Genomic DNA, 14642 nt, shown 5'->3' on the forward strand with positions numbered 1-14642 from the left:
CAATTCCTAAATCCTAAACTATTACATAAACCTATTATCCTTCTATATTGACCGAGAGTCACTATCCATAATCTAATCCATTCTATCGACTAAGACGTTATTATTAGTCATTTAAGTTATATACAGGGTGTCCCACTAAGGAGTGGACAGCGCGATATCTCTTAAAGTATTGGAGATAAAAATATAAAAAAAATAGGGAATTGCATGGTTCGAGGGGGCCCATTTATTAGCGCGAACGAATTTTGTTTCCGATTATTATTTTAGAAGATACGATGGTCAAGTTCGGTTTTTCAAAGGGAACTATTTTTTTGAAGACCTGAGTTGATAGTGCGTTCCAAGACAAATTCAATAAGCTTTAATGTATACCCTTTATTTCCACTGGTTTTTAAGATATTGCGCTTGCAAATTTACTGATTTTCACTGCAAGAAACCCCTCTGGAATAGCAAGGACCGGGGTCGATCTTACTGCCGCCACGGGTGGCATTGCCTGTTGAAACTGATACCTACCTGCCAAAGGTCTACGACAGGGTTCGCAGACCCAAAAGCTGGACAATTCTTTTCCATTAGAAATGCTACTTAGTTAGGTACATATGCGGTATCGAGAAGCGCATCGTTACTTTTATTTCGCACTTGCTTCTACGCTCGGATGGCCGGTTCTTTTGGGAGGGATGCAAGTTGGATTGGTTAGGTTAGGAGGAGTGAAAGTTGCTAGACTAAATTTCAACCATAGGGAGCAGATTGTATCAGAACCAATCGGATTTGCATCCCTCCCAAAAGAACCGGCCCTCCGAGCGTAGAAACAAGTGCGAAATAAAAGTAACGATGCGCTTCTCGATACCGCAGATGTACCTACCTAAGTAGCATTTCTGACGGAAAAGAATTGTCCAGCCTTTGGGCCTGCCATTTCTGGCGTAGACCTTTGGCAGGTAAGTATCCATTTCAACAGGCAGTGCCACCCGTGGCGCCAGTAAGACCGCCCCCGGTTTTTGCCATTCCAGAGGGGTTTCTTGCAGTGAAAATCAGTAAATTTGCAAGCGCAATATCTTAAAAACCAGTGGAAATAAAGTGTATACATTAAAGCTTATTGAATTTGTCTTGGAACGCACTATCAACTCAGGTCTTCAAAAAAAATAGTTCCATTTGAAAAACCGAACTTGACCATCGTATCTTTTAAAATAATAATCGGAAACAAAATTCGTTCGCGCTAATAAATGGGCCCCCTCGAACCATGCAATTCCCTATTTTTTTTATATTTTTATCGACAATACTTTAAGAGATATCGCGCTGTCCACTCCTTAGTGGGACACCCTGTATATTAAATTGATCGATCAAACGGGCGTTCTTTTGTACCGACCGAGAGTCGCAACCCAAGACGATCAACTTTATTTCTTTGTACCGACCGAGAGTCGCAACCTATTTAATTATTATAATTCCTTTAAAATTATAAAGTGTTAATTTATGTTTGTTTGTATAATTCAGAAGTGTTTTCCTGAATAAACACTATAAGTTAAATTCTTGTTCTTGAATTTTAATTCTTTATCGCACGCCACTCGAACCAATCCCGAAATCCTGTAAGAAGCGTTACGTCACGCTCGAAACCGTTACAAGGCTTACTTTCGTATACGCCTTGTACGACCATACCGTTACCTCTATTACAAAGAAATATAACGCGAGGTTTCTTATATTAATGCAGCGGTAAATCCAATTATCAGGACTTTAAATACCCATGCTTGTGTCTAACGGGTGTCACTCTGGTGCATGATTACTGCTTTACCTTTCCTGGTTGCTTGTGCCGCGAAGCTGGTTTTCGTGCCAAGACTCCTGGTTTACTAGTGCTGCGAAACTAATTTTCGTGCCTAACTCCCATCGTTCCTAGTGCCGCGAAACTGGTTTTCGTGTCTAACCCCCATCGTACCTAGTGCCGCGAAACTTGTTTTCGTGCCTAACTCCCGGTTTACTAGTGCTGCGAAACTAATTTTTGTGCCTAACTCCCATCGTTCCTAGTGCTGCGAAGCTGGTTTTCGTGCCTAAACTCCCTCAACTAGCCTTGTGTCGCGAAACTGGTTTTCGTGCTAAGGCTTCCTCCCGATTTACCCCAACTATGTCATTCCCCTAAAAAGACCTTCACCCGGGACGTTATAGTACATACCTCAGGATTGTCCCGCCGTTGCTCGGGATCACACTCTGGAGCGATAAGTGTTAGCCCCATTTTCACGCACTTCAAAATTTTCACTTCAAAAGTTAAGTGTGATAGCGACAGTTGTCCGCCTGTCACGATTTGAAGACAACTGGTCTTGATGCATCTCCGAGCTCTTGCATGTCAAAACCCCCTCCTATCATGAAGTCGAGAAATGTGCAGCTTTGCAAAGTAGGATGCCTTTGTTCTTCACCATCTTCATCACAGGCCACCTGCATTATCGCTGACCATCCTCCTCCATGTACTTATCTTCTTCTTCTTCTTCTTCACTGAGCGTCCTCTCCTTATTCACACGCATCTTCTTCTCCCTTCTTCTTTGGACACATCATTCAACTACGTCACACCACTTTTAACGCGTATCGAACGTGTATTGGACGTCTATTGAACCACTTTCAACGCATAACGTACCACTTTCAACGTCTATCGTACCACTCTGAACGTGTATCAAACGTGTATTGGACCACTTTCAACGTCTAGCGTACCACTCTGAACGTGTATCAAACGTGTATTGGACCACTTTCAACGTCTATCATACCACTTTGAACATGTATGTAATATCTATCGAACGTCTATCGTACCACTTTGAACATCTATCGAACCACTTTGAACGTGTATTAAACGTCTATCGAACCACTCTGAACATCTATCGAACGTTTATCATACCACTTTGAACGTGTATTGAACCACTTCTTCATTATAATTACAATCATCGTCTTAATTTAGCGTACATGCAGGAGGTTGGGTGGGAGGGTGATGAAAAACATTTTTATGTGCAGTAAAAGAATTGATTATATTTATTTACGCATTTCTCTCTGGCGTTTAGACCACCAGTTAAATATTTTAAATACATTTTGCAAAGCACAATGCTTTACGTGTCTGCCACATCGCAGAGTATTAACTACATTTAGCTTATTTAGAGATTTGATATCCTCGTAGTCACTGTCCAGTGTCTCAATGATCACATCCGCTCTCGTATTTTCGTCGAGGAAATCGGTAAGCCAGTCGCGTTTCTGCAACCCTTTAACGTATACGATATGGGGTGCGTCATCTTCTTCATCGGTCGCACCGGCAACAGCTTTCATAATTAGCTGTTAAGTCCATGATGTTTTGCCACTAACCACCGGATGCTCGATTTGTCAGATTTCGTAAGAAGATATTGCGGCATTGAACTCCCAAAAATATAGTGCGAGAGAATTGTTCCCTTTCGTAGGACAGCCACTTCCTTCGCGACAAATCGTCCATCGACGATGAACCCTTGCAGGTCAACAAATGTTGGTACGGCCATTATCGGTACAGAGATCTGCTCGCTTCCAAGACAGACAGGAGAATGCGGTCTTTCTCGTAAAGCATCTTGATTTTCACGATGAAATTTTGTACGCATTTGGTACAGGAGAGGGCGGGCAAGTAGCGCAGTAGTTCAATTGACTTTGCGCACCACAGTTGTCAGCGAATTGTATTCAACTACCCGATCGTGCAGAATGAGAGAGTAGGCCGTAGTATTTGCAGGTACGTTTTCGTTACAATCAAATTCTATGCGAACGTCCACGGTGCTATTCTTGATCGACTCATTTTGTCGCGAGCAATCAATCACCACGAGGGGGCCAAATTGCAAAAATTGGGCCACGGTGAATAATGCCTCGTTGCAACTATGTCCGTAATACGATTTACGAAAATGCGTATACATGTTAAATAAGATGGCGTGTCTATTCTTGTAAAAGTCCAAGTTCATGTCATCGTACGGGTAAAATTCCGAGTTCAAAAAAAGTTTTACATTGGTCAATTTGCAGTGGTCGAATCGAGTAATATCTTCAGTCATCACATTCTTTCGAGCAGTCTGTAGAGCAAAGATAATGTATCGCGGCTTCTCCAACTGTGCAGCTGCCTTCGCGTCCCACGAATGCTTGCTCGTGCTCTGTAAGAGAGGATACTCGTACAGATCCCACGAGCGAAAATTAATGCTCAGGTTTTGTCCACTTTCCAAAGCATGTAGCAACGACAGCTTATTAACGACGTTCAGCGTCACATGAGGCATCCGCCATTGCACTTTAAGTAATTCAATTTCTGGTTCCGACCTCGGCGATCCTATTAGAGAATTGTTATCGTTGCGCGATCGTATTAAAATCAATTCGTGCCACGCATTAATAACCATGCGTTTGTAGTCCTCGCCAAATCCCAACAAATATTTGAGCGGGATGCAAAAATTGAAATGATTTTTCACTATTAGCTCATCGTGCCGTTTCAAGCCCCATCCCACATTCTCCATATTTTTGTCTTCATCAGATGTCATCGATACATAGTTTTTAAGCGTGCTAGTTATTCCAACGTTTCTGTTGCGATCAATCTCCACACCATTCAGTTCGTATCGAATCTCATCAAATATGAATGCCATGCAATTATTTCCCAACATCACCGTTGATGCATCATTCGGCTTATTTATCGTCGATTTCTCCTCCACGTAGAGGGAACTTTCACATAGTAATGTGCATAAATTCTGTTACTGTATAGGTATTCTTATCTCATCGCTGTGTTCAAACGTTGTGTTGACATATGGGTTGTATGTATGAGTTTCAAGCCTGACCATGCGATCATCAAACGTCGCCTTCCCGCCAATGCTTAGAATGTCGGTCATTTTTCAACTTAATTGCGCACAATGAATTCCAGCGATTTCAAAAATGCAATGTTCGCAGCACTGAGCCTCTTATTTTTAGCGTAATCAGAGCAGTTGTTGTTGTTGTTGTTGCAGTTGCAGTTGCACACAATTTCACTTGGAAGAAACGTGTTTCTGGAGTCGTTCAACACAAGCATCTCATTCATTCACACCACATGTATTATCGTCGACGCCGTCGTACGTGCAGTCTGATGGTAATCTCCTCACCTCAAAAATCGAGCAACCCTCTGTCTTGATCCACAATGCGTATCGTTAGATCCGTAATGACCCGTGTGGTGATCGGAAGGTAAATGATCTGTGCGGGCGTTTCCGATATGTTATATCCTGTTGGGATTCTCGGAGAAAATTCATGTATCGTATGTACGCGCATCCCATTGCTGTACGCGCCAGCGGTCACGCTACATTCTATGCGAATAATATTCACGTTCATGATATTAATCGGATAGTCCGATTCGTGCCACTGTCCCGGTTCTAATACGCGATTCGTCGAGAATCCCAGTAACGATCCAATGTTATTGGGCTTCGTAAAGTCTAAAATGAACGAGCAGTACAGCTCACTTTTCATGGTGTTGTTGTTGGGGCGCAACACTATAGGATACTCATCGTTGTCGCCGACATCGTTGGCATCGGTGCCATCGAGATTTTAAGGATACCGCTCGAGTAATCGCTGTTTCAAATATTTGGCAATGGCGTCTAATTCGTATTAACCGTGGAGAATCGTAATGTATTCATGGCTGGTGTCGACGCTGTTGTTGGTCTCATAGTCTGTGGTGAAGTAGAATTTATCGTTGCTCGAGTCGATGTTGGGTATTGTATGGTAAGTTACAAAGATTGTTAGGCCAAGCTCGTAATCATCGTCACTCAAAATCTATGGGCGGAAAGTAGCTTACCGCGAGGGTGCTACTCTTGCCGGTTAGACTGAATGTTAACAACATATTCCAAGCTGTACGACTGGACTCGTACTGAATCAAAGTGGTGAGAAGTAAATCCTTAAATTTGCGGGCAATCGTTTGTAGAAAGCGTAGACATAGTTGGCCACAATTGCTCTGATTGTACTCCTGATAAGGCGCGTGATTGTATTCGATTTTCACGACATCTTTATCCAGATAATGTACCAATTCCTTAGGCGGTCAAAGATTGCCAAAGCTGTCGAAATATACAGCTCGACGCCCCCTCTTCGCATACGCCACCCAATGAGTCCCCGGTCCCTCGACATTGTCCAAATTCACGATACCGCTCTCGTTTCGACGTACTCCTCCAGCAGGTAGTGCATTGCGCATAAAAACACCTCTACAGAATGGAATACGCATACGTTTTGCCAACTCCTCGGCTTATCTGCCGCGTGCCTTTCACCGAGGTCGTTGCTACGCGAATATGCAATATCGTATTCGCGAGACGCTGCGTCCAACGGATTGATGCCTCGATCGCCTCTAGCCAATCGTTTTGCCAGATGATACCTGATATCCCGGAATATGTAATTCGATAGGTAACGCGTTTATCGTCCGATTTAACAGACCACAACCTTTCTTTACTCTCTTCGGCGACATTCGCTGCAGTTTTTAATCAATGGTGCTGGACCGTCGATATGCGTTCGCTACCAAGGGCGATTATAATGTTCGAAGCACCGACGATACTGCTGAACCTCAGAATCGGCTTTTATATGCTCGGGGAGTCTGTCCCACAACTGATCGATGTGTCTGCCAAACTCACGCACTAGAATAATCTTTGGTATATATTTCAGCTGCTCAGAGGTTATAAATCGCAAATGATGTCCTCGAAAACAAGCATGCACCAAACACTATACTTTGGCAGCATGCTACCAAACACTATACTTTGCGTCATTTGCGGTCCATCAAACTGTGGAAAGACCAACGTGCTGGTCAGCTTGTTGGAAAGTCCTCACGGCGTGTTTGCTTCGACAACGTGTACGTGTATTCCAAGTCGTTGCAACAGCCAAAATATAAGTATTTGGAGAATTTATTGACTCCGATAGATGAAATTGGCTACTTTACGTTTTCGAATAACAGTCACGTCATCCCACCGAGCGAATCACTTCCGAATTCCAATTTTTATCCTTGATGACGTGGCATGCGTCAAGCAAGATACGATAAGGGAATACTTTGCAATGGGGCGCCACTCGAACGTTGACTGCTTCTATCTCTGTCAGACGTATGCCCAAACATCTTATACGCGGCAATGCGAATCTGTTGATACTGTTTAAGCAGGATGGTACCAACTTGAAACATGTGTACAACGATCATGTAAACCCTGATATGTCTTACGAGGATTTCTGCGCTTTGTGTTGTAATTCTTGGCAGCGGGAGTATGGTTTCATGGTGATAGATAAAGATAGCGCGATGTCCAATGAACGTTATAGAAAGGGATTTAACGAGTTTGAGGTACCGTGAGAGGATCAATCATCGTCAACACGTCGGTGGGAAAGCAACGTCTGCGATACAGTGATGATTAGTAGTCAGGAGATTAAGGATAGTGTTAAAACATTGTGAAAAATACCGCTGCGACAGAAGCTGACATATCACCTGCGATGTGTATGAGCGTTGAAACATTAACACCTAAAACAAAAATCGAACCGAAAGGGAACACATCGCGTAAGAGAAATAGGAAATGGTCATATATGTCATCGGAAAATTCGCTCATAACCTCCACGCCTGTTCAATCTATGCGGAAACGCTTGAATGTCACGCCAACCGATTCGCAGGTTCCTCCAACACCTATAAATACATTTCTCGGTGCACAATCGCTCACCACCAATGATGAAGATGTTTACGAAACTACTGCCGATGAATCGCATGCAGCATCTATTAGAGAGCAACTCCAAACATCCGAGGGGCAAGAAACGTTTCGCAACCATTTCGGTTCGCTGGGACAAAAATACATGAGCGCAATCCTAAGAGGTGATAGGGATACGACCATAGATTATGTGTACGGTGTACACTTTGGTGGTAGTGGAATGATGCTGGGGAATAAGGCTTTCGATATGGACAAGGATGATAATATAATCATAGACGGTGTAAGATATGGAGGAACGCCCAGTCTGTACGAACTGATTTTCAAGAGAATTCCCGATGATGCTATATACACAGATGCTGATAAACAAAAATACAAAAGTATACTGCTGATGACGAATGCTCGCAGACGTGGCCATAGCGCGCAAAATCCCATATTGGGTAACAAGGGATACTAGTATAAACATGTAATTGCGCCACTACTACCCCGTGTATTGACTAGTAAAGCGGGGAAAGGTTTAAGGACACCGCGAGTCATGGTGGTAAACGATAACAAGATCGATTATGTGCACTGGGATGATCCCAACGAGCTGGTGGATCGATTGCGTTTGCTGGAAGCGTCGCGTGACGCGGGTAACAACTCGCACGACAACGAAATTCTATCGATTATCGAGGAACTCCTTGAGGCAGGGCTCATTATAAATTAAACCGCACGCCGATGATGTGCACTGTATGCGTCGAGATGCCGATCAACAACTTTGGGGTATCGCTCGAGAAGAGTAGAGCAGCTACAATGAACTATTACAAATGGAGCCGCATGCTTCGAAATTATAACGCTCTTTGCGTGACCGGAGCCGACTTTGATGCAAAATCGCGCAAGATACGACGCGTAGCTCAGCCGGTGGCCGACACAGATGCCGTTAATAAACTATATGTGGAAAAGAGCATTAAACTTTTGTAAGAGCAGCAGGAAGAATTAGAGATGAAGCTGGTCGCGTTTCAGAGAGATATGCTGACGTTGCAAAACAGCGTTCAATAGATATCGTAAGCATTGAATCCTATCCTGCAGCAACAATGCGAAGGAGAATCGTGCGAGACGGTTGAACTTGTCCAGAATTACCTTGGGGCGGTGGAGAGCACATAATGCACGTACACGATAATTATCGCATCATTAGTGGCAAAGATACATCTGCGATCGAACATGCAGCCATTATCGAAATCCATGAGTGAAGTAAACCATGGCCACAGGAAGCGACAACTTGTGGAGGAATCGCACGCTCCAGCTCGAAGACATTTCCCGCGAAGACGCGTCATAGTGCATGGATACGATGATCTGTGGCAAGCTGACATTGTAGAAATGCGTCCGTAATCGCGATTCAACCAGGGTCACCACTACATACTCACCGTCATCGATGTGTTGAGCAAGTATGCATGGGCGTTGCCGCTCAAGACTAAAAGTGGCGCTGAGGTGACTAAAGCGTTTGCAAAGATATTTAGAGATCGATATCCGAAAAATTTGCAAACCGATCAAGGAAAAGAATTTTACAACACCGATGTGCAGAAACTCTTGAAGAAGCATGACATTAATCATTATTCAACGTATTCGGTGATGAAGGCCTCCGTCGTAGAACGTTTCAATCGAACTTTGAAGAACAATATGTGGAAACTGTTTACGCTCAATGGAACCTATAGATGGATCGATGCGCTACCGCGTCTACTTGCAGAGTATAATGTACGAAAACATAGAACCATCGGAATGCGTCCTTGCGATGTTACCCCTGCGATAGCCGATAAGCTGCTAGCCACCGTATACAGCAACATAAAGATCGCTGCTCCAGCGAGATTCAAGTTGGGCGAGTTTGTGCGTGTGAGCAAATTTAAAACCATCTTCGATAAAGGCTATACACGAGCTGCAACGCGTCACCGATCCTGATGTGTATCTAGTGGAAAAAGTGTTGCGTAGGAAGGGGGATAAGGTATATTCCAAGTGGCTGGGGTTTGATAAATCACACAATTCATGGATAAATAAAAATAATGTATTGTAAAATGCAATGATACATGATTCAATAAAATACAATGATATATATATATATATATATATATATATATATATATACATGTGTGAACAATTTTATTTTACCAAATTCCACTATTTATAAGAACGAGTTAATAAATATAATAACTTCTATACATGTGCAAAGAATTTTATTTTTATGCAATAATTCCGCTATTTATAAGAACGAGTTAATAAATACAATAATTTTTATTTTACAATGGTATTCTATAATGTCCCCAGGGCAGCATGTCAGTTGAATCGAGTACGATATACCGTTTGTCGTCGTATGGACTTAGAGCGATTTTGGATTCCGAAATTATGTACACTTTGTGCAATTTCGACCGTATGCATGATTGCCTGCGAACCATTTCGATCTCCGTTTGCAAACACTGCGCGTAGTCGTTCAAAGTTATCGTTCTGGCTATGACGTTGGTCTTGACGCCTTTCGCCTTTTTCGTATCTTTTTTGCCATCTACGCGGAGTGCATACATTTTCGCTCTAAGACCTACGAATTCGGTCAATATCATCCCATTATTTTCGTCCTTCATCAGCCTCGGAACCTTCTTATTTAAGCGGGGCATATTATATGGATTGCCGATAGGATAATCGCTTGTGTCGAATCTTTCGATATTGTGTTTCATGGTCTCGTAGATATCATCGCATTGAATGTGATAGATGAGGCTATCAGTGTCTGTATATAGTATTTTACATTTTTGACCACGCAGTGGAGACATGTACTCGTGGTGAAATTCGTACAAACAAATTTTTTATATGTCCAGAATGCACATACCCACGTATATCGGTTTGTTGAATTTCACCTCGAGTTTTCGCATTTCAACGGCGATTAAATTTTCAGAAAAAACACTTCTGCTGTGTAAATTTGGTTTCGCGATCATTGCCCCCGTACCATATCGCCCATCCCAATGTGTTAAAAGTTTTACATCTACGTGATTTCGCACATTCTCCATAGTTTTGCCAAATACCGCGTTGTTCATCAATTTGTACAATTTTTTTTTCAAAATCGTTTGTCGCGCTTGTTTTAAACCGTGTATTGAGTTCGATGTAATCGCGGAGCCATGAAAATTGAGTGAATTGGAGCACGCGGTGTATCTTTGTAATACGAAGACCGTGACGCGTGCACTGCTGCAGGTTGCGGTAATGGATAACGTAACGCTGCTTATCGTATAATGTCGCGAGTAGCTTGTCCTGTCTGCTGCCAGGTGGTTTGGGACGCGTCGGGCAGAACGGCAAGTCAGCATGAGCATCGTGCAGACGTTGCGGATATTCCAGATCTATCTCGAGAATGTATCCCGTGGGCGAATCGACAGCGATCGAAGACACGTTAAAAGTTGTGATATCTTCGACCCATTGAAATTTGGCGTACGGTAAGGGCTGGCACATTGCCCATCCATACAAATTGTTCACGTCAAAGTACATCAAGTACGATGACCGTTCCGATGCGTCGTAAGATGGCATGTACTTTTTATTGGCTTGTGCGTATCTTCCGGAACATTGACTTAAACCGCCACGTATACCGCGTTCGATAACCATGACCATATCAACATCTGTGAGCAATTCGAACGTAATTTTAGTACGTTTTAGCATGGCATCCCATGTAAAGCCAGGTAAAGTATAATAATGCGCGGAATCTACTTCGTAACTCTTGATACAACTTTCGCGAAAATTTTCAAAAATATCTGCCAATAACAAGACATCTGTTTTCAAATACAAGTCGCTGTATTCGCCCAAGGTTCTAATCCCGAAACGCTGTCAGACAGTCTCGGCGTGCGCGTAATCGCTCTCGGATACAGTCTCACCCGTTAACGAACTGTAGAATGATTCGCGCGGTGGTAAGCATGGATCCTGCAGCTTGTTCGCGCAATCAAGGTATTCAGATGGAAAGACACCCTGTCACGCCAATAAATTGAAATCTTCGATGGATAATGTTTCAAATTGAGATCGTAAAATTTTTAATTTATCTGCGCTAAGAAAAGATGCTGATTTGTCGAGACTGGTATTTAGAAATTTGTACGAATCGATGAATCGCAATTTAATACAATTTCGCGAGTCTGATTCTTCAGCCGTATCTTCGACATTTTTCGTGAATGAAATATATTTTTCTTTAGTTATGGGCAATACATCAGCGCTGCCTTCGAAAGCGGTAGCTATATCCTCGATAATAAAATGCGAATCATAGCCGGATAAATTATGGAAAACTATTGGGATGTAAAAGGAATTTTTATAATTCAAATTGCACTTCGAATGTGCGGGACCTCTAAACCGTCCGGATAGATGGCAATGTTCACATACTCGTTTATCATCAGCCTTGAATGGCTTTTCACAAATGTGGCAATGCTTCGCGCTGTGAAATGCCCTCCACTGGTGTTCTCGAGCGTTCGAATGAGAAGAGGAGTGAACTGAATATCGTGATTTAATAAAATGTAGTTCTTGGCACCAAATGTTTGTCTTTAATCTATAAACTATTTATCACTCGTTATCACATACGCAAACACAAAACCAACAGGAAAACTATAATTTTTAACTTATTATTAAGAGGAAAGTAAACTCGCAAACAGAACAAGGTAATTTTATGATTATAACGGATCGTTACTAATTGGCGCGTGAAAGCTGTACGTGCGTTACCGTGAACGTCTCGATGGAGAAGAAGGAGCATTCTCCTGGAATTCACGTCTGGATTCTGGGAAATCACGTGACTCCCGAAATCGTGACTCATACGCCGCCAGTTGATCTACATAATAGGTACCGTTGCGCATTGTGGCCCAGAGATGGCCTAATTAGTGCGAATCGGTGATGACTCGAGTCGGCTGTCGCGCGCGTAGCAGACGACACGACTAAGTGACGCGATTGAAGTCGGCGGTACACCCGTCCAGTCTCCAACAACTGGTCTTTCGTTAACTTTTCCATGGGAACATTATTGGCCAGGATGGGTTTAGCAAAATCTATTAGCAAAAAGCTATTAGCTAAAAGCTATTATGCATCGTACAAGCAATGCATATAATAGCCAATACTATGCACCTTATGGTTCTGGTACGTGCACAATTTGTGCTCCCCCGCATCCTTCTGGACATTCTCCGTTTTCTCAAGGATGCACTCTAGATCGGCGTACATCACGAAGGGGAGTCGTTCCTTCCTGTCGTGGCCATCGAAACGGAGCAAATTGTTGTCCTGGCTGGGTAGCAGAATGGCGCAATCGTTCATCACTCGGCAATCCACTGTGTGGGCCCCCAACTTCTCAGCGGATCCAAAGTAGTGCAGGCACCTATAAAATCAAATTTTTACTTAAGTTTTTTCATGGCGACATTTCAATATTTCGTAATTTTATATACGCACCGATCACAGATGAATTTCTTTTCTCTGTGCCTGCTCAACTGCATGCTCACCAGTCGGGACAAGTTCTTGATCAGCACAAAGTGTCCCACATTGCTGTCCCCCTGTTCTGGCATGTAGAGCAGGTTTGCGTGCCGATCTCTCTTGTGGTTGGTGAGATGCAGTGGAAAGATTCTCAACCCTTTTTCCGTCTTCTTCTTCTTCTCGAAGCTATAGACGTTGATGGAGATGTTGTTCAACCGTTCAAACTTTACAATTTGCTTCGTGAACATTAGAAACTCAATGCCCTGGAGATTTAGCACCAATGTATAATGTGGATATGAACTTGGCCGATGAGGGTTTCTTTCGGCGGGATGGAGAGCTGCGGCCACTGCCCATGCGAAACAGGCGTTATCCTCGGATCGCACGCCAATTGTCGCTTTCTTCATCAATATTTCCCGCGGCAACTTGAAGTGGCACCCCGCACGCAGTGGATTGTACTTATTCACGTTGACGATCAAATTGAGGATTTGTGATAGTGCCCATCCGCTGTCGCGTTCCTGGAACTCTTCCAACGAGGTCAGGGTGAGTTCGATGACACATCAGTAGTAGGACAAGGGGGATTCTAATTCAAATTTGAGTTTCAAGGTCATGATCATGACCTTGAAACTCAAATTTGAAAATTTGTTTTTTTGTCGGCGGGCTGGCGGCGGATGACGTCATAGAGATGGCGGAGTGGTGGGGGGTATCATCGGAGTGGTGGGGGGTATCATCGAGGAGGAGGAGGAGGAACCGCGGGGTGACGGTGCGCTACTCTGGAGCGTGGTACAGATTGTCGGTAAGGAAGGTGCTACTTTGGAGCGTGGTACAGACTGTCGGTAAGGAAGGAAATATTAATTTTATGATATAATATAAATGAAAAAACTTCTCGGGGCGACGGGGCTCGAACCCAAAGACCTCCGCGGTACGAGTCAGCCGTCTAACCAACTCCCCCAAACGCCGTCTCTGACATTAGTCTTTTCCGAATGGTACATATAGCGAAACCAACGGAGCGTCACATATGTGACACACACACACACACACACACACACACACACACACACACACACACACACACACACACGCACACACACGCGCGCACACACACACACACACAACGTCGGCGTATAATAATTTATTTTTATGAGAAATTTTATCAGAAATTGTTTCGGACGATGTCGGGAAAGATCGGCGTTTCTCGACACCGCGTCTTCGAGGGAAAGAGACGGAGCATTACTTTAAAGTTAAAATTCTAGGAGGGAAAGAGACACCACTACATAAGGGATAGAATCGCATGCATTCTAAAGCTAACAGTATTTCAAAGCGTTCCGATTTAACGTCGCTGCGTATCGCGCGATCTCGCGTAATTCGACTCCTCTGGAGCAGCCGTGCAGGGTGATGTCACTTGGCGGCGCGAAGAATGAAATGTAACACAGAAACGCGGAATCTTAAAATTAGATGACGGGGAGAATGATGGATGAATGAAATGGTACAAATCATAAAAGAATATAATTTAACATTTTTTACTACGAGCATCATGCACAATATGATTGATTGCACATGCTAACAATTCACAATCAATCAATGAATGCTGTTCGAAGTGTTCGC

At 43.3% G+C, this 14642-nt stretch overlaps 1 protein-coding gene across 1 annotated transcript; it reads right to left on the reverse strand.

Annotated features, from left to right (window-relative positions):
* Positions 1-12659: 12659 nt before the first annotated feature.
* LOC143367265 (uncharacterized) lies at positions 12660-13524 on the reverse strand. Its single transcript, XM_076808901.1, has 2 exons — positions 13020-13524; positions 12660-12948 (listed from the first exon to the last, which is right to left on the reverse strand). Exons 1-2 carry the CDS (start codon positions 13442-13444, stop codon positions 12660-12662), a joined length of 714 nt encoding a protein of 237 aa, XP_076665016.1. The 5' UTR covers positions 13445-13524.
* Between the last annotated feature and the right edge of the window lie 1118 nt (positions 13525-14642).

This window comes from Andrena cerasifolii, chromosome 3 (assembly GCF_050908995.1).
Source record: "Andrena cerasifolii isolate SP2316 chromosome 3, iyAndCera1_principal, whole genome shotgun sequence".
Classification (NCBI taxonomy): domain Eukaryota; kingdom Metazoa; phylum Arthropoda; class Insecta; order Hymenoptera; family Andrenidae; genus Andrena; species Andrena cerasifolii.

Coding starts and splice junctions, on each gene's coding strand:
- LOC143367265 (XM_076808901.1), bottom strand. CDS start 13,444: ATGAAGAAAGCGACAATTGGCGTGCGATCCGAGGATAACGCCTGTTTC. Junction 12,949..13,019: donor AAGAAATTCATCTGTGATCG/GTGCGTATATAA, acceptor TTGATTTTATAG/GTGCCTGCACTACTTTGGAT.